Source organism: Typopeltis vanoorti, chromosome 9, assembly GCF_054136105.1.
Source record: "Typopeltis vanoorti isolate ZY-2024b chromosome 9, IOZ_Tvanoo_1.0, whole genome shotgun sequence".
NCBI lineage: Eukaryota > Metazoa > Arthropoda > Arachnida > Uropygi > Thelyphonidae > Typopeltis > Typopeltis vanoorti.
The window spans coordinates 6408247-6427106 of record NC_143557.1 but is presented as its reverse complement, the minus strand read 5'-3'; the positions used below and the strand labels follow the sequence as shown (position 1 = coordinate 6427106).

Here is an 18860-nt window from a genome sequence, read left to right as displayed (position 1 = left end):
TAGAGTACCTCATGATAAGTTGACAGTCAAACTAGAGCAGATGGGGTTGGATATTAGATTAGTGCATTGGATTGGAGACTGGCTATCTGATAGGTATCAACAAGTTATGTATGGGGGAATGATATCTAGGAAAAGGAAAGTCATTAGTGGAGTGCCTCAGGGGTCTGTTTTAGGTCCATTACTGTTTAACCTGTATATTAATAATATAGGTAAAGATTTGGATGGAGATATTCAGTTGTTTGCAGATGATACAAAGTTGGGACGAACCATAAAGAGTAGTGAAGATGTTGTGGCCTTGCAAGAAGACTTGAATAAATTGAGTGATTGGGCAAGCAAATGGGGATATGAGTTCAATGTTGCCAAATGTAAGGTTTTAAAATTTGGAAAACAAAGATGGGATGCAGAATTTATGCTTGGTGAGAATATATTGTTGGAAGTAGAGTAAATAAGAGATCTGGGAGTGATAGTGGATAAGGATCTAAAATTTAGGGGACACATCGCCAAAATTGTGAAGACAACACAAAGACTTCTGGGAATGATGAGGAGGACACTGACATGTAGAAGTAGGGAGATTCTTGTTCCATTGTATAAGGCTTTGATTAGGCCACACATGGACTATTGTGCCCAGATTTGGTCACCTGGTTTTCAGAAGGATGAAGAGATGTTGGATAGGGTCCAAAGGCGACTGACTAAGGTAGTTTCTGACCTCTGGAATATCGAGTATGAGGAAAGATTGAAAAGATATAATTTGCAGAGTCTAGTGGAGAGAAGGAAGAGGGGAGATATGATAGAGACCTACAAGTTGGTAAGGGGTTGTTATAGGATCAATGGTGGAGATGTTCTACAGAGAATAGTGGGAGAACCAGAGGTCATCCCTGGAAACTGTATAAAGAGGGTGTGAGTATGGGAGTGAGAGGCAGGTTTGTTTTCGTGCAGAGTTGTGAATGATTGGAATGCCTTGCCTGAGAGCGTGGTGTTTGCAAGGAGTTTGAATGTGTTTAAGAACCGATATGATGAGATGTGTGTGTGAGATAAAAGGACCTCCTAGATGAGTCTTTGACTCCATGAGGTCTTGTTTAATAATAAGAATATACAGTTGGTTGCTGTTATATTAGACTAGAGCTGAAGCATGTCTTCCATATCATCCCTGGAAGACGTAGAAGAAGTGCTTCATTAAATTATGAAATGAGGGCAGGTTGAGCAATTATTATGGGAGACTTCATGGCAAGGGAAATGGAATTCATGCACTTACTGAGAGATAATTACTTGAAGCAGTATGTGATGGGACTCTCTTGGTACAGCAGTGTTGAATCTGGGTATATGCTCTGGTAGTTTTGCATTATGGGAGATACTGAGATAGGAGTGTTGGTAGCTTGCTCCACCTTTGCAAGGAGTTGCCCGGTGTTGTACCACTTTCCCCCAGTCCTGAAGATACTTTCAGGTGCAAACTTTGTTTGCACACACTTGGTTAAAGGATTAAACTAAATTTATTATAGTCTGACCAAGTGAAAAATAAACTTTCAACATCTTTCTCTAAATCCAGAGTAATTTAATAAAAAGGTGGCACACCATTTGGCAGCTCCTATAGGAGGAGATGACCTTGCTAATGCTTCTACCTAGTATCTCCACTTGGGCCTGGCTCCCACTGAAGAGACCTCAATAAAGGTCGAAACTAGTCTGGGTAGTGGCCCTTCCCTTAATGCATAACATTATACATATCCACAAGGAGATGTGTTTTGCATTATGGGAGATACTGAGATAGGAGTGTTGGTAGCTTGCTCCACCTTTGCAAGGAGTTGCCTGGTGTTGTACCACTTTCCCCCCAGTCCTGAAGATACTTTCAGGCAGAAACTTTGTTCGCACACACTTGGATAAAGGATTAAACTAAATTTATGAATAGTTAAGTGTAAAATGGGGATACATTTTTTTCCTGTTTTTGTTTAAAAAAAATGACTGTTGGTAATTAAAAACATTTAAAATCAGATTTTGCAGTAGTATTGATAGTACATCAGCAGATTTAAAATTTTTATTCTTTCACTTTTTTCAGCAACATTTTCAGATCTTTCACATCTACCAAGTATTTTTTACAATTTCTCTTTCATTCTAATAGTCATGCTAATATCGTTTATCTTTGTACCTGGGAACTGCAATTTTGCCACTTGTGAAGTATTCCTCTTTTCATAGAATCACCATACAGTACTCGCCCATTCTCCTGTTTCATTCTCTGAATTCTCTTCTTGTACACCTCTTTGTCTTCTATGTTGTTTCACTTACCAGATGTTTCTCTAGTCATTCAAGTTCCACATTACATACTGTGAAAGAGTCTGTATTACATCTCTCATTGTCAGTTCATCATACTGATCTTCCATAACTTCATGTTATCTTTAATAAGTTTAGCTTTGTTTGTTTCCACTACTTTATCATCTCCATTTTCATCTTCATACACCCATGTTCATGCAGTTTGTTTCATTCATTACTATCAGCAGCACCAAATATAATTTATTTACTGTTTTCATTTTTCCATTGGTTATGTATAACTGATAATCATTCTGGTCTATCTACAGGTATTATTCACTCATATTGATTACATGAATTGTTAAGGTCTGGATTCACTACCACCAGAATAACTACTTATTAATTGTCAAGAGGTATTTTTTTGGCACATTTTGAAAAAAAATGACCACTTTTTATCTGTCCATATGTATGCAAGCTATTTGCATACATATTGTATGCAAATTGTGAGCATTCCTGCCGCAAAGGCATATCATCCCTAGTTGGAGGAAATGCCGACTTAACCTCTGGGTGGTAGATGTCTTTCATCACCCGGTGAAATACCACCTGACTTATTAGAGACCTGAAGTGGCTGCAGCGATGTTTGGTCATTAGAGCAAGGGTTCCGGTTTTTGTCCCTTCTACTCTTCCCACATGCAGTATAAGTGATATCCTCAAAGACATACCACTCTCACTGTACGGGGACCTGGACTCTCCCTAATTCGAGGGTACAGCAGTAAAATGGTTCTGCAGGCAAGCCGCTAGTTAGTACACAAGACTGAACCAGGTAGTAATGAACCTGGAGGCTTTCCGGTCAGCTAGTGAAAAATCTTGTAACCGTGTGTTTTGCCAGTTCGTGACTGGAGGCAGACCAAATACTGTGACTGCAGTGGGAGCTGTTGAGGCCATGTATGGACAGGAGAGACTCCTCTCTGTGTGAGCAGTATGTTTGTGAGTCTGTTACCCCTCACTGCATGCCCAACTTCCTTTTTATCTCTTCCTCACCAAACACAATGAACCACAACCGAAAGAATTTTGCTATATTGCAGATGAAAGAAAAACAAGTTGTTTTATTGTACCACTGAATAAAGTACAGAGACATTTGCTGTTTTGTAATATATTTCTTTAGTGCAATTAGAGACAACTGGAGTAAAATGGCACTAACTAATGAATCACATGTCCCCTACCATATTAACCATGCTGTTTAGACTCAAGCAAAACCATATGTTGCACCAGCAAACACAGTATTTAACTAAAAACTATTGTTTTTAGTTAGATGTGGGTGAGTGCACCCACTAACTCAAATGCAAAGCTGCAATAAAATTCATAAATGTGTTAAAACTAAGACATATAGAGGGAATTTTGTAATGTGAGTTTCAGATATTATGGAATTCGGTTGAAGAGAATTAGCATTTCAACTCAAAAATTGTTGGCTTGACTTTGTGTTTTGGTAACGCGATCTTTTGTTAATACCTCACCAGTCATATGCACATCTTCATAGCTGCTCTATTTCTATTGGCCTACCATTGCTGTCTATTTCACGCTGTGCTTTCACTTCTCGTTAGACATTCGTGAAGAGTTGTTCATTATTTATCTAAAATCTTGTAAATTACTTGTAATTTTTACTTGGAATAATGGGAAAGAAGATGGTGCTGTTTGGGAATGACTTTGACAATGCACACAAGGAAACCGCTCTTGACGCCAGAAGTAGCGATAACAAATAGGAGATTCTTGGTAAGTCATCCCCATTTTCAGTTTTTTCCTGAAAACTTTAGTTTCCAAAAATCCCCACATATCTCGCACAACGATTTTTTAGTTTTAATTTTGGGGAAAAATGTGCGAGCTATATTCAAATAAATACAGTATTGATTTATTTGTTTTCATACGGCATTTATAGTTACAATATGGATGCAACAACCTGCTCTAATATAATTACAATAATACAAATTTATATCGCAATTTCAATGGTAGATCCAATCTTAATCAGTCGTAAACTATATTTACCATGCTTTCATTGTAGTGTTTCACTGCTAGTGTGCTGAAAAATTGAATTATATTGGCTACCAGCTGTTCACGTGACACGCTGCATACGTGCTCCTGAGAATCCAGGCTGAGTTTATAATTGCCTGCTACAGTCAATCAGTGATCTTCGAAGCACATGTCAGTGTGCTGAACATGATTCAATGACAACCTAGCAGTGAGAGAATATCTTGTTTTATTATTTTTTATTTGTAATAGTATCATGCACTGGTCTACAGTTTGTGCATTTTTATTCAAAAATTTTAATAAAAATTGTTATTAATAATATATTTATTCACCCAGGTAATGTCGCTTTCTAAGAGAAAATAAGAAAAAAAAATTGCTGATGAGGGTAGGAAATTCCAAGAAAAATGGGAATTGGATTACTTCTGCACTGAAACAAAGAACAAAACTCTGTGCATTATTTGTAACAAAACAGTTAGTGTCACCACAGAATATAATATAAAAAGGCACTACGATAAAATTCACAAAAAACAATATTCACGCTTTGAGGGTAAACTGAGAGAAGAATGTTAAAAAGTATGAAGAATTCACTTCAAAGTCAACAACAAATATTTTCAAAAATTATGAGAGCCAGTTATGAAATCAGCTATTTATTGGCAAAACATTACAAACCTTTTTAGTGATGGTTCTGTTACACCCTGATAACCAAGAATAAAAAAAATTTCAGTTATCATGGTGTAACAAGAAAAAAAAAAATAATATCCTATGTAAGTAGCTAATACAAAATATTTAAAGACAGAAAATATGCTTGCATCCAAGAAATTAATTATAGCAGAAATTGTGTAACTAAATAATAAAAAAGGTATTCTTATTACAAAAAAAAAAGGATATGGAAGAAATAGGTTAAGTAAGACAAAGAAGATTAGAGATAAGAATTTGTATGTGAGAGGAGTTTAACACTCAAAGAGGAGATTAAAATATTGAAGTAAATTCTAAAAAGAGGATTAATTTGTATAGAGGCTAGCTTAAAAAAAGATGATCGCTGAAGGTCAATTCCCAAAGTGAGACGTCGTCACGTGAGAGTCGCGTGCAAGTGAACCGTAGCATGTTTTGGGCAGAAAAACACGATTTTAATTGGTGAGTGAGATCAACTCTAGAAGGGAGAGGGGTAGGAAGAAATTGAAGAAGGTGCCTATAGGGACCATGCAGATAAAAGTGTGAGGAAATCCCCCACGAGGCTTTTTTTTCTCAGAGTTTCTTCATGAAATTTTCGTATAGGTAACATGGGTTTTCCTGAGTGACAACGTTGGAGTTATCTCCGTCCAACACAACAAGGAAACAAAGTGTGCGGGAATTCGATCCCGTATTCCTATTGCAAGAGATGAGGAATGCTGTATAGTTACAAGAAGGAAGGAATTGTCTATGTATCTCATCATCCAGTACTCGTATCGAGGGAAAGAAAATCCATACAGAAATCCGTGCCCACGTGACGAGTTCCATAACGATAGGATAGAAGATCCTGTGTGTGTCCTTTATTCAAGCACGAAAGGTATAGAGTGAAAACCAGGGTTCTTCCTAGAAAGGTACTGTAAAATCTTGTATCAATTGAAATCACATATAGTTGCAATCATTGTTAATTACTGGACAGTCAAAGATATATTAGGACTTTAGTGCAAATCAGAGTAGAATGAGAGTAAACTAGTTTATGTTATTTGATAAGCATTCATGTGCTAGAGATTTATGTATGCACATGGTATTTCCTATGAGAGTGTCTTAAAGGTCAAATGTATGTATGGGCATAGCAAAAGGATAGTTTAACCTATATTGTTTGTTTGTAGACTGAATATAAACATTAATGCCCATGGTATTATGGCAATATAGAGCATTCTGACTAGTATAAGGTTAAGTAAAGTGTTAATTTGTTCCAGGATTATATGTGTATATCTATATGTATAAAGTCTGTTATGACAGCATGATTGCAAATTCCCACATAGGACTTTGCCCTAATACTTGTATTTTGCTTGTGTAATTTGTAATTTTATTTTTAGTATTGTATTGTGTATAATAGAAATTGAATTGTGCCATGTTTGAGATTTTAAATAAACTTTTGTTTCATTGATAATACAGTTGTCTGAAATTGCTGCCTAATGCACCACTTAAAAAAAAAAAACATACGAACCTAATCATGTGGGAAAAATTTAATGTGTTAAGTTACGAGATAAAGGGTCATGACTGTTTAATAGTTTCACGCTCAGACATATTTTTGCATTTTACTCCTTGTTTTCGAATTATATATCTTAAACTGAATGTCCTGAAAGGCACAGTATAATATAAATATTATGGACACTAAGGGAAGAAAAAGCTTAAATATTTGAATTTTGTAATATCTCGTGCATAGTTAGGTTTTGATTAAAGAAAATATAGAGATTCACTTGAAAGGAGAAAAAGAAAGATTAATAATTGTAAATAGGGGCACAATAGGCTCATAGCAGTGACAACTGATGGCGCTCCAGCAATGACGAACAAAAATAAAGTTTTTGTATCAAAACTTGTAGTAAAGTTAAAGGAAATGTATCCAGACATTCCAAAACTGCAATCTTTCCACTGCATTATTCATCAACAGGTCCTGTGCTCCAAAGTATTGTAAATGAACAGTATACTGAAGCCTGTGACAAATAATGTGAACTTAATCTGATTCAGAGGTCTCAATCACCACCAGTTTGCACATTTTCTTAAAGACTTGGAGAGTGAATTTGAAGGGCTACCTTATTACACCGAGATTCGTTGGTTATCTTGTCATAAGGTTCTAAAAGGCTTTCTTTTTACTTTTAGAGGAGATCATATTGTTCCTAGAAATGAAAAATCATGATGTTGCATTTCTTAATGATCAGACATGGGTACAAGATCTAGCATTCTTAGTTGATATTACAGGACATTTGAATGATTTAGATATCAGACTTCAGGGGAAAGATCAGTCAATAATGCATATGTATGATGCAATGGCAAGTTTTAGATGTAAATTTAGTTTTGTTTCAAATCATTTAAAAGAGAATATTCTAAATTACTTTCCTATGTGTGAACAGTTGAACAATAAGAATCAAAGTTTTACCTTTTCTCAATATTGCCAAAAACTAGAAAAGATCAAAGAAGAATTTGATAGGTGATTTAAAGATTTTAAGGAGCAAGAGGTTTTTTTGCTTTTTACAGATATCCTTTTTCCTTTAATTTTGAAAAAGCTCCTATTTGTATTCAAATGGAACTTATTGATTTCCAAAATGATTCCATTCTAAAAGCGAAATACCAGGAAGTTGATGTTCCAAAAATATACAGTTATTTAGGTCAAAAATATTTGGAAATAAAGTTTGCAGCAAATATTCTATGTTATTTTAGAAGCGGCTATTTATGTGAACAATTATTCTCATGTATGAAAGGTAATAACAGAGCACACAGATCAAGATTAACCGATGTCAATCTTTCTGCCATAATGAAGGTTGATTAGTCACAATCTTAGAGTTCAAATTTTGGCAAGCTGGTTAACAATAAATGTTGTCAAGTGTTGGGGGAAAAAAAAATTCTACAATTAAATTACTTAAAATTTCTATAATTATATTATGTAAGTATATATATATATTTTAACATGAAAATATTATTTTTCCCCAAAATATTTTTATTAACATTTAAAAAATTCCTCAAAAAATAGACCCCCCCTCTCCCCCACCCAAAAAAATAGAAGTACAGTATTTTATTTCAACACAAACACAAAAAATTTCAAACTAACAGGAGACTGTAAATTTTTGTGATGATTATTAATGAGAGTTTATCCTTTTTTTTTTTAGACTGTATAAATATTTGATTTATTCAAATAAAATTTAATTTTGGTTTAATTTGGTTTAAATGCTATCTATTGTGTCCGTGTCGTTAGCCTAATGTCTTTGGCTTCGTTACCATATGCCTGGGGAAGGAGTGTCCTAGGTTCGATTCCCATCAATGACGTGAGGGGCTTAAGGATCTTCCTCAGCCATAGCCAAGTTAGCCGGTCTTGGGCGTGGACAGTAGTTTTTTCTGCCAGTTTATCTGGGGGTTTTTATCCTGCAAGCAGGCAAACTGGTCCTGTGAGCGCACATGGATTACAGTAATGAATACTTAAAGGCAAAGTGCTGACCATCTTATCCTCATATTTTGGTTACGAAATTGGAAGGTTGTGGGCGCTTAAAGACCTGTTAAAGCCACTGGATAAGATAAGCTATCTATTGTAAATATTAATATAATAAAAATATTTTTTCTTTATTTTTTTTAATTGTTATAATCATTATACTGTTATTTTATGTCTTGTAATGACTTAGAATAAATAAAATTTTTGTTATTAATTTTCCAATTTATTTATACTCATTCTTTCACTTACCTTCGATTTTAATTAGTGCAGGTTTTTTTAGTAGAAAATTTTTTGTGGCCCATTAGATAAAGTTTTATAGCAAATGGCCTGCGGTCCAATTGACTTTGACACCCCTGATCTAGAGAGACATATCAACTAATCAGTGACCAGCAGTGTGGATTCTGCTACTCTCAATCTACATCTGATCATACTTTCACAACCCATCTATGGACTCAAGTTATGGAGAAATTTGGAGAAACTCATGATTTCCCTCGACATTTCAAAGGCATTTGATCAGGTTTGGCATGGGGGGGGGGGCTACCCATCAAATTGCCATCCTATGATCTGCCTTTCCCACATGCAAATAGATTAATACAGGGGTGCCTGCAGCATGGCTATTATGTTCCCTGACGTTATGCTGTTAGATTTTGTGAGGCTTTGTGAAAGATCGAATGTTTGTAACGCCACTACCGGCCAATTTGGATGAGCTGTGTTCCAGAATTATTGCTGCCATTGCTGAAGTTATGCCAGATATGCTCTGCTCATGTCAGGAAATTGATTACAGATGGGAGAATTGCTGGAGGAAGTCGTATCGAACTTTAAGTGGTATGCTATATTTGCATGGTAATAAAAAATTGTTTATCTATCGCTATTTACCTTCTGTTGTTGTTCAAAGTTGTATACCCCCCTTTTGAAACACCCTGTATTTTCCATCCCCCCCACCAGTGGCACACCCAGAGGGGGGGGGGCAAGGGGCCCGGGCACTCCCCAAAGGAAAGGAAAAAACACTAGAAAAATTTCCAAAAACTTTTCCTAATTAAAATTCATTTTTTTTATTTATGTTGTGTGCTACTTATGAATTAGTGATCACTGCAGATGCTCAGTTATAGGTCATATGCAATGTGTAGTGTGTATTCGCAAAACGTCTACTCAACTCGGCTCCCCCCAAAGGTTAAATCCTGAGTGCTCGGCCCCGTCCAAGATTAAATCCTGAGTGCGCCACTGCCCCCCACATAACTGTAATTTATCAGAAAGACAGTTTTCATTCCAGTTCTTTAACTCAGTGTCTAGACATCGTGCTTTTATTATCTTCTTTGCAAGTGATTGTCCTCAGTTCATCCTTAATTGTGTTACCTACTAATTACATCTTAAATGCAAAGTACTGAGAAAATAGACTTACCACTTAGCTTCTGTTACTGTGTTAAAATATCAGTGGGACATTTCACTCTGAAAATAAATTTGCAAGTAACATGGTTTCTTCTTTCAGAATACCTACCATTTTGTTTTACATATGTAATAAATTTAGTTTAATCCTTTATCCAAGTGTGTGCAAACAAAGTTTGCACCTGAAAGTATCTTCAAGACTGGGGTAAAGTGGTACAACACTGGTCGACTCCTTGCAAAGGTGGAGCAAGCTACTAACACTCCTATCTCAGTATCTCCCATAATGCAAAACACATCTCCTTGTGGATATGTATAATGTTATGCATTAAGGGAAGGGCCACTACCCAGACTAGTTTCAACCTTTGTTGAGGTCTCTTCAGTGGGAGCCAGGCCCAAGTGGAGATACCAAGGCAGAAGCATTAGCACTGCCTTGGTATCTCCACATTAAGCAAAGCTGAATTCCTGTTTTAATATAGGGCACATTTGTAGAGTGGAGCCATTAAAATATTTTCATTTTTGTATGATAGAATATAGATTCATTCTTATCACTGTTTTTTTACTGAAAAAAATTTTAAATGCATTATATATGATCCAGTATATTTTTATGTAGGTTGCTCAGACTCTGTTGTCCAAAAATCCCATTGCCGTTAATCAGATATGTTTTCATGGGCATATAATTACTCAGATCTCTCAGAGGACGCAAACAAAATTGTAAGAACTTTGTCTTTGTGTGTAACATTTTTTATATTAGAATAAGAAAAGTGATTTTGAAAATAATATTTTTGTAACAAGGGTTATGTGAAAGATAAAATTATGTAATGTGTAAGATTAAAACAGTGAAAGCATAATTTATTTTTATTAATGTGTGACTTATGCACATTTTATCATTACTCAGTATTTGAGTCAAATAATACAAAATGATAATTATGCTTACCAATCACTGGTGTTGTTGCAATAACCTGGTTGAGAATAAAAAAGTATTTAGGCTTAGGTGGTGGTTTACATTCGTGTTGCACTTTAATTGGATAATTTGCAGCACAAAGAAAAATAACTAAACAAGTTTAATCGATTTTCAGTATTTCATCTGTCAAAGAGACATCATCAGGGAATACAATGTTAAAATTTAATAACACACACAAAAACAATAAGTGTTAAAATGAGGTAGAATAAATAAAGACTAAAGACCTATGAGGGGTGCCGTTGTCTAGCCTTAGATGCTGAATGGGAGGGGAGGCATAAGAATTGGTTCCCCAAATTTTGGGAAGTTTGATGCAACCATATTTATTAAGATTAGGCTGGTTTTTTAAGTCTTCTGCAGATTCTAAAAAGAGTTTCAAGTTTGTATTTGCTGTGATGGATTATGGTGGTTTCCTTCCATCTGATTCTGTGTAAGGTATCCAAGTCATGGTATGCTAGGCAGTTGTGGTGATAGATGTATTTTTTCAGGGAATACAGTGTTAAAATTTAATGACACACACAAAAACAATAAGTGGAAAAATGAGGTAGAATAAATAAAGACTAAAGACTTAAGAAATATATCGACTGCTTCAAATAATGACTAAATCCATCACAACCCTCTTTTTAAAACCTCTCTTTGAAACCCCATTTATTTATGACACCTTGTAATGAAAGTTATGACGGTAATTATTTATTAATTTTTTTCTAATATACATATACGGTCATACTCCGACTTCCGCGAATCCGGAGTTACGTGGTTTCTTATGTACGTATTCCTGTCCCACTTCAGGCCTCACCATTAGTCGTATCTTTCCGCCGCCAGCTGCATTCACCAGTGTCGCACATGCTGTGAACAAGCATTGACGTGTTTTGCACGGTCTCCATTCATACATGATTTTTATAATCTACAAATCTTGCGATTGTTTAATGTTATGTTCTTGATAAAAAATTTTATCACATAAAAAATAATAAAGGCGTCCAAAAGAAGCAAGTCCGATTCTTCTGCAGATAGCAAAAAAAGAAAAACATTGGCTTTGGAAGCAAAACTCAACATCATTAAGGATTTTGAAGGCGGAATGAAAATTTGTGAGCTAGCAAAGAAGTTCGATCTACAGCAATCCACAGTAAGAACAATCATAAAAGAAAGGTTTACAGATTTTGGAGGACATAGATTTTAACGAAGAATGAATTGTAGCCACAAAGCAAGGAACAAAAAAATCATTAGCATGTTATGAAGAAATTTTGCATGATAAGAAAAAGACATTATGCCTTCAGACAAATCTATTAGATTTTATGAAACCATCGACATCGAAATACCTTTCTGTTTTTTTTATGTATGAAAAACTACAATTATGATTATATTTCTTTAAAAATATAGGTGTTTTTGTAAACCTTTGGGCCCTATTGTATGTTTGTATATATTAATTACATGCAAAATTATACCCAGAGTTACGTAAATTCGACTTAAGCACTTTTTGTTGGTCCCACCTACTGCATAACTTTGGGGTATGACTGTATAAAATTTTGAAATATTGCACAGGTTTCTTGCACAAGTGGAAATGTTTTGACTGCAGATGTCTTTTCGTTTTGCTAGGAACCATTGCTTGATTTGCCAGTTTTTTGGTATGTACAACACATGTGGGACATGGTGGATTATCTTCACTTGAAATAAAGCCGAACAAAAAATAATCTTCATTGTACTGGCAGACAATGGTTTTGGATGTACTTACATCACTTACTACTTCACTGTCATCTAACTTTCGTTTTTTAATTAGAAACTTGTCCATGTTGAATGGATCCTTATAAAAAAAAAAATCAACCAAAGTAAAAAAAAAAAAAAAAAAAAAAAATTAACAAATTGACTCTTACCAGTTAAAAGAAAATACAGGCATCACTTGAAATTACGGTCTCATAATATTTTAAAAGTGCAGCACTCATAGTTTTCACTAAAATTCAATACTGCTGAAACACAGTGAAAAAGAACTTATAGAATTTAAACAGATTCAGCTGTGTTGACAAGAAAAATGCTCAGATTTCAGTTCACTGATTAAACCTGTCCTCTCTTTACACACTGCTGACACTACAGTGTACGTTATAATTTTTGCACAACTAGAGGAACCTGTAAACATAACGATGCACATCTATAATAACAGGTATAATAAATCTATATTATACTAGTATAATCATAAATTTTATTCACTATTAACAATTCCTTTTGATGCAATATCAACATTATGACTCCTCATATGCTTGCTTTGTAGGTAAAATGCTCAAAAAAAACTTTTTTACATTAATTTTTATTCCTTTATATCAAAATCTTGCAGCACATGTATGGCATACTGGTTGAAAATAGCTGTTCTAGGCAGATGTTAACCGATCTCCCAGTCTGACTATAGTATGATAAGTCGCAAGAACAAGGAACCTTGTAAACACCTGAAATAGAGAGCAGAGAAGGGAAGCCAGCTTCAAATGAGGTTTGAAAGCAGTGCAAAAATTATATTCCTTCAAAGTTCGGGCTATTTTTTCTTAAGTGCCTCAGATATAAAGAATAGTAATGGCATTACTGTAGTCTTTATGTTGAGAGGGGTGGTGGAAGAACAGATAATTAGTAGATTTTTGGCATTGTACAGGAAGGTTTGGTGAATAAAGGCAAGTTCTGCTCTAAGGGAAGCTTGGGTGAACAGAGATTGGAGGCTCTGTTCAAAGATTTTGATGACACCATATTGTTGCAAAGGGGGGATGGGAAAGTTTGTGTATGTATCTGTGTAGGTGGGTTTCTTTAAAAGCAAAAGAAAGGGTAAATTTGGGCAGGCATGACAAACACGCGGCCTGCGAGCCGCATGAGGCCTGCCGACAAGTAACATGCGGCTCACCAACTTTTGTAACCAAAATGGTTATTTAACGTTTGACAACACCAAATTAAATAAACATATTTAAAAAATTAACATTTCAACTTAAGATTATTTTATATGCCAAACTACTCTGCAATTTCTAAAGGAAATAATGTTCTATTTGTCATTTCAAAAAATCTTCTTACACCACTGCATAAATATCAAATTTTAATGAGCAAGTCTACGTACGCAGCTACATCTGCTGACCACAACAATCGGAAGCTAGCTGTTAGCCATTTTCAAGTCGTAAGAAAGTGTAGTGTTTTCTTTATAATTGTTAAAGAATTTATAACAATAATGTCAAACCTTCAACCAATATGAGTAAAAAACAATTAATTGAAGAACATCGTAGTTTTGAAGAAAAATGGGAGTTACAATATTTTTGTATTCAAGGGGGAAAAAAAAATTATGCCTGATATGTAGAAACTCTATTGCAGTTTGCAAAGAATATAATATTAGAAGGCATTGCAATACAAATCATAAAACTATGACAAATACGTTGCGAAACTTCGTGAAGAGAAATGTCAGAATTTAAATTTGACACTTCAAAATCAACAAAGTGTATTTACCAAACCTATTGAAGATAATAGAGCTACAGTAAAAACCAATTATTTGTTATCACATTTAATTGCAAGCAAGTAGAAGCCATTCACTGAAGGGGAATTTATTTGCAAATGTATTATTAAAGCAGTTGAAGTGTTGTGTCCTGATCAATTAAAGAAATTTAAAAATATAAGCTTATCTCAAAATGCCATTGCTAGCAGAATTGATGATATAACTGGGAATTTAAGGAATCAACTAAAATCAATAATTCCAGCATTTCAGCCCTATTTCCTTGCAATTGATGAAAGTACAGATGTACGGGGTATCACTCGGCTGACTGTTTTTATTCGTGGATGTTATATGAACTTAAAAGTAAGTGAAGAACTTCTAGAAATTATTCCTATGCACGATACTTGACACCCTTATGGAAGTTTTGAAATATTACAATTTACTATTAAATAAGCTAGTTTGTCTTGCAACTGATGGTGTTCTTGCCATGACTGGTGTTGTTGGAGTTGTTACAAATTTAAAAGAAGAATGCAAAGAACAAGGTGATAATTTTCAACATTTTCTTTGCATTATTCATTAGCAAATACTGTGCTCCAAAGTTTTTAATATTGGACATGTCCTAAAAAATGTCATTAAAATTATATTCGTGCACGTGGGCTTAATCATCGTCAGTTTAGTAACTTTCTAGAAGATATTATTATTATTATTATTATTATTATTACGGGCAACTCCAGGGAGTCATTAGACTCATCGAGGGAGCCCCCAAATCATTTTCATCACAACTATTCGACATTCATACAGTATCTATCATACCTCGCCTTAAACTCATTCACTGTCACAGCATCCACCACAGACTCAGGGAGCGCATTCCACTCATTCACTACTCTAAAAGTAAAGAACCCAGCTCTAACACCTTTACTAACCACACTTTTGCCCAGTTTCCATGGATGTCCCCTAGTCCTCCCACAACCAGCCCTGTTCTCAAAAATATCTTCTGAATTAATTTTATAGAAACCCTTCAGTAATTTGAATGTCTCAATCATATCTCCCCTCCTCCGCCTATCAACCAATTTTTGCAACCCACAAATCCTCAACCTGTTCTCATACGGTTCATTCCACAGACCTGCTATCATCTTGGTCACTCGCCTCTGGATCCTCTCCACCTCCTCCCCATCAAGAAGAAACCTAGGTGACCAAATCTGAGCACAGTAGTCGAGATGAGGTCTTATCAAGGCTCGATACAGAGGAACAATAACCTGCTTGTCTCTGCTTGTCAACGTATTCTTCAGCAACCAAGATTTGATGAGCTGATTTGGCCACTTTTGCAATGTGTCCCCTAAATTTCAATTCCTTATCCACCAACACTCCTAAATCTCGTGCCTCATCAATTTCCTGGAGCACGGTTCCACCAATGCAGTAAACTGCCTCCCATCTTTTCACCCCAAAATGCATAACCTTACATTTTGCCACATTAAATTGACATCCATTCTCCCTAGCCCAGACCTCCAATCTATCCAAATCATCCTGCAAAATTTTGACGTCATCTGCATTCACTATTGCCCTACCCAACTTTGCATCATCCGCAAACAAATGAACTGTTCCTCTCAGATCCTTTCCTATATCATTTATGAACAAATTAAACAGCAGTGGTCCAAGAACAGATCCTTGTGGTACACCACTAGTCACAGGCCGTCTTGTGGACTCTACTCCTGAGTAAACCACTCTCTGATATCTCTCCGTCAACCACCCTCCTATCCATCTCACCAACCCTATGTCCATTCCCATATGCTGCAATTTACTGATTAGAATTCCATGTGGTATCCTGTCAAAGGCCTTAGCAAGGTCCAGCAGAATCACTGTAAACCCATTACCCTTATCCAGTTCAGCCATCACTGTGTTATAATACGTGAGCAAGTTACTGAGGCATGACCTACCCTTCACAAAACCATGCTGTCCCCGATACAGTATCCCATTTTCTTCTATCCAATCTTGTATTTTCCTCTTGACTATTTTCTCTAAGACCTTGATAATGATTCCTGTTATGCTGATTGGCCGGTAATTTTCAACAGCAGCCTTGGAACTACCTTTGTGCAGTGGAACTATTTTCCCCTCTTTCCACCCCCTTGGGACTGACCCAGTCCTGAGGCTCAAATTAAACATAATGGTCAAGGGCACTGACAATTCTTTTGCCGCTTCACGTACGACACGAGCTGGTATACCATCCAATCCTACAGATGTATTGACATTGAGGTTCTGTAACAGACTAGTTACCTCTACCTCATTCATCACAATTCCAGTATAAGCTGTTGGTTCCTCCATTTCCGCAAGGCCACCACCTGGATGATATACTCTTGCAAAGTGCTCGCTCAGTAATTCCACAACATCGACTGATTCAGTTACCTCCCTACCCTCAGCATTTTTTAAGATCATTCTACCATGAGCATTTTTCCTTTTACTTGCAACATATTGAAAAAACTGTTTGGGATTCTCTTTAGCCTGCATGGCCAATTTCCTTTCGTAATCTGCTTTTGCTTTTCTTACCACCCTTGTTACCATCCTGGCCTGAGCTTTATACTGTTCATGCACCTGATGGTCACCCTTCTCCTTAAATTCCCTCCACAATTGTTTCTTTTTTTGCAGCTCAAGCTTAATAGTGTTATTTATCCATTTAACCCCTACCTGATTTATTATTCGGACTCTTGGTATACAGTCAACCATTGCCTCCTGCAAACAGTTCTTGACCACCTCCCATGCACCATCAACATCCAGCCCTTGCAGTTTTACATGCCATGGCATTGAGCCAAGCACACACCTAAGCTTGTCATACTTACCAGCCCGATAATTCCACATATACCCTGTCTTAATTGTAAATTCGACTCCTTTAGCCACCTCCCAAGTCATGACCTTATGGTCACTCTCACCAATTGGTGGCAACAAGGTCATGTTCGTTACAGCCACATTGTCAGTTGCAATTACTAGGTCCAGCACTCTCTGCCCCCTGGTATTTTCCAATACATGTTGCCGTAGATAGTTGTCCCTTAATAACTGCATAAAATCCAATTCCTTCCTCCCATGTGCCCTCTCCTCTTTCCAGTCAATATTACCATAATTGAAATCACCCATAATAATTACCCTCTTTCCATTCATTTCTTCTATTTGCTTATGCATACTATTCCCACCATCCACTCCATCACCCGGTCTATAGCAGCACCCAATTGTATATTTTGTTCTGCTAGATTGTATCTCACACCAAACAGCCTCAAATGTGCTTTTTTCCCCATCCTGCAGTTCAACTTCTATACTCCTTGGCTGAAGCTCATCAGCTATCATCAATAACACTCCTCCCCCCTTTTTATTCACCCTGTCACTCCTGAACACGCTATACCCATCGCATTCAATCCCACTAGCTTTATCATCTTCTGTCAGCCATGTTTCACTAATACCGACAACCTGTGGCCTGGAAGTGCCAACCATGGCCAAAAACTCTTCCTTCTTGTTCCTAATACTCCTGGCATTAGTGTACATGAATCGCAGAAGCCCATTTGTCCCATCCCTACTTTGATTCCTTATACTAATTATCCCATTCTGATTTGTTGTCCGTCGTACTCGCCCGGGCATAATATACTCATTCATACACTTAACTGCCCCCCCTAAAGTCTGCATATCTACTCCCCCCCCTCTTAATAAATCTAGTTTCCCTGAGTCTGTACATCCACTTCCACATCATTCATCAACACTCTTTCAAGTCTCCGTACACCAACTCCATTCAAATGTAACCCATCCATCTTATATAAGTCCTTTCGCCCATCGAACTCATTCCACACATCCACAAATTCCACACCACTCTCCATGCATAACCCACGCATAAAGTCATTGGCAATTATGGCCCTCCTTCTAAACACTTCGCTGTCATACCGCGGTAAGATACTCACCATCCTAACTCTCTCACTCTTCTCTTTTGCTACCTCAAACAACTCCCTCACATCCTCTATCATTTCCATTTTGTCCTCTTTCAAATCATTCGTTCCTGCCACTATTATCATCTCTTTCACCCTCTGTTTTTGCAGTCGAATAGATTCGCTGACGTCCTTTATGTTCGCACCCGGCTGGTACGACTTCGTTAAACTCTCAATTATTACGCCTCTTAATAGCGAATCCCCATACAGCACTCGCTCCTTCATTTTATTGACGTTTAAAATAGAAAGTGAATATAGAAAGTGAATATAGCGATCTACCTTATTATACAGAAATGAGATGGCTTTCCAGTCATAGTTTTAAAGCGATTCTTCGAATTGCTGGATGAAATTACCATTTTTTTTAGAATCAAAAAATTATGAATACGAAATATTAAAAAATGATCAATGGATAAAGGTTTTTTTCCCTTTATCCATTTGACAGTTGACATTACAAGTTGCCTTAGTTAACTTAATCTTAAGCTACAAGGCAAACATCAAGTAGGTTGCCATGTTATTTGACAATATTAACATTTTCAAACAGAAATTATTACTTTGGCAAAAACAAATTCAAAAAGAAAATTTATCCCATTCTGAATGTTGTCAATTATTATTACAAAAATTGATCAAAATTTTGAGAATATGCTAATCAAATTAAGTTATTAAAAAATGAATTTGAAAGTAGATTTTAAGAAATATGAAAATCAGTTTCATCTA

General features: G+C 36.1%; 1 protein-coding gene across 1 annotated transcript in view; it reads left to right on the top strand.

Moving 5' to 3' along the window:
• LOC150102864 (ribonuclease P protein subunit p21-like) overlaps window positions 1-18860 on the top strand; it is a 61577-nt gene that overhangs the window by 12694 nt on the left and 30023 nt on the right. Inside the window, exon 2 of the mRNA XM_090398261.1 lies at window positions 10401-10501. Within this exon, the coding sequence (XP_090254387.1) occupies window positions 10401-10501 (101 nt within the window). The remainder of the gene's footprint in view (window positions 1-10400; window positions 10502-18860) is intronic.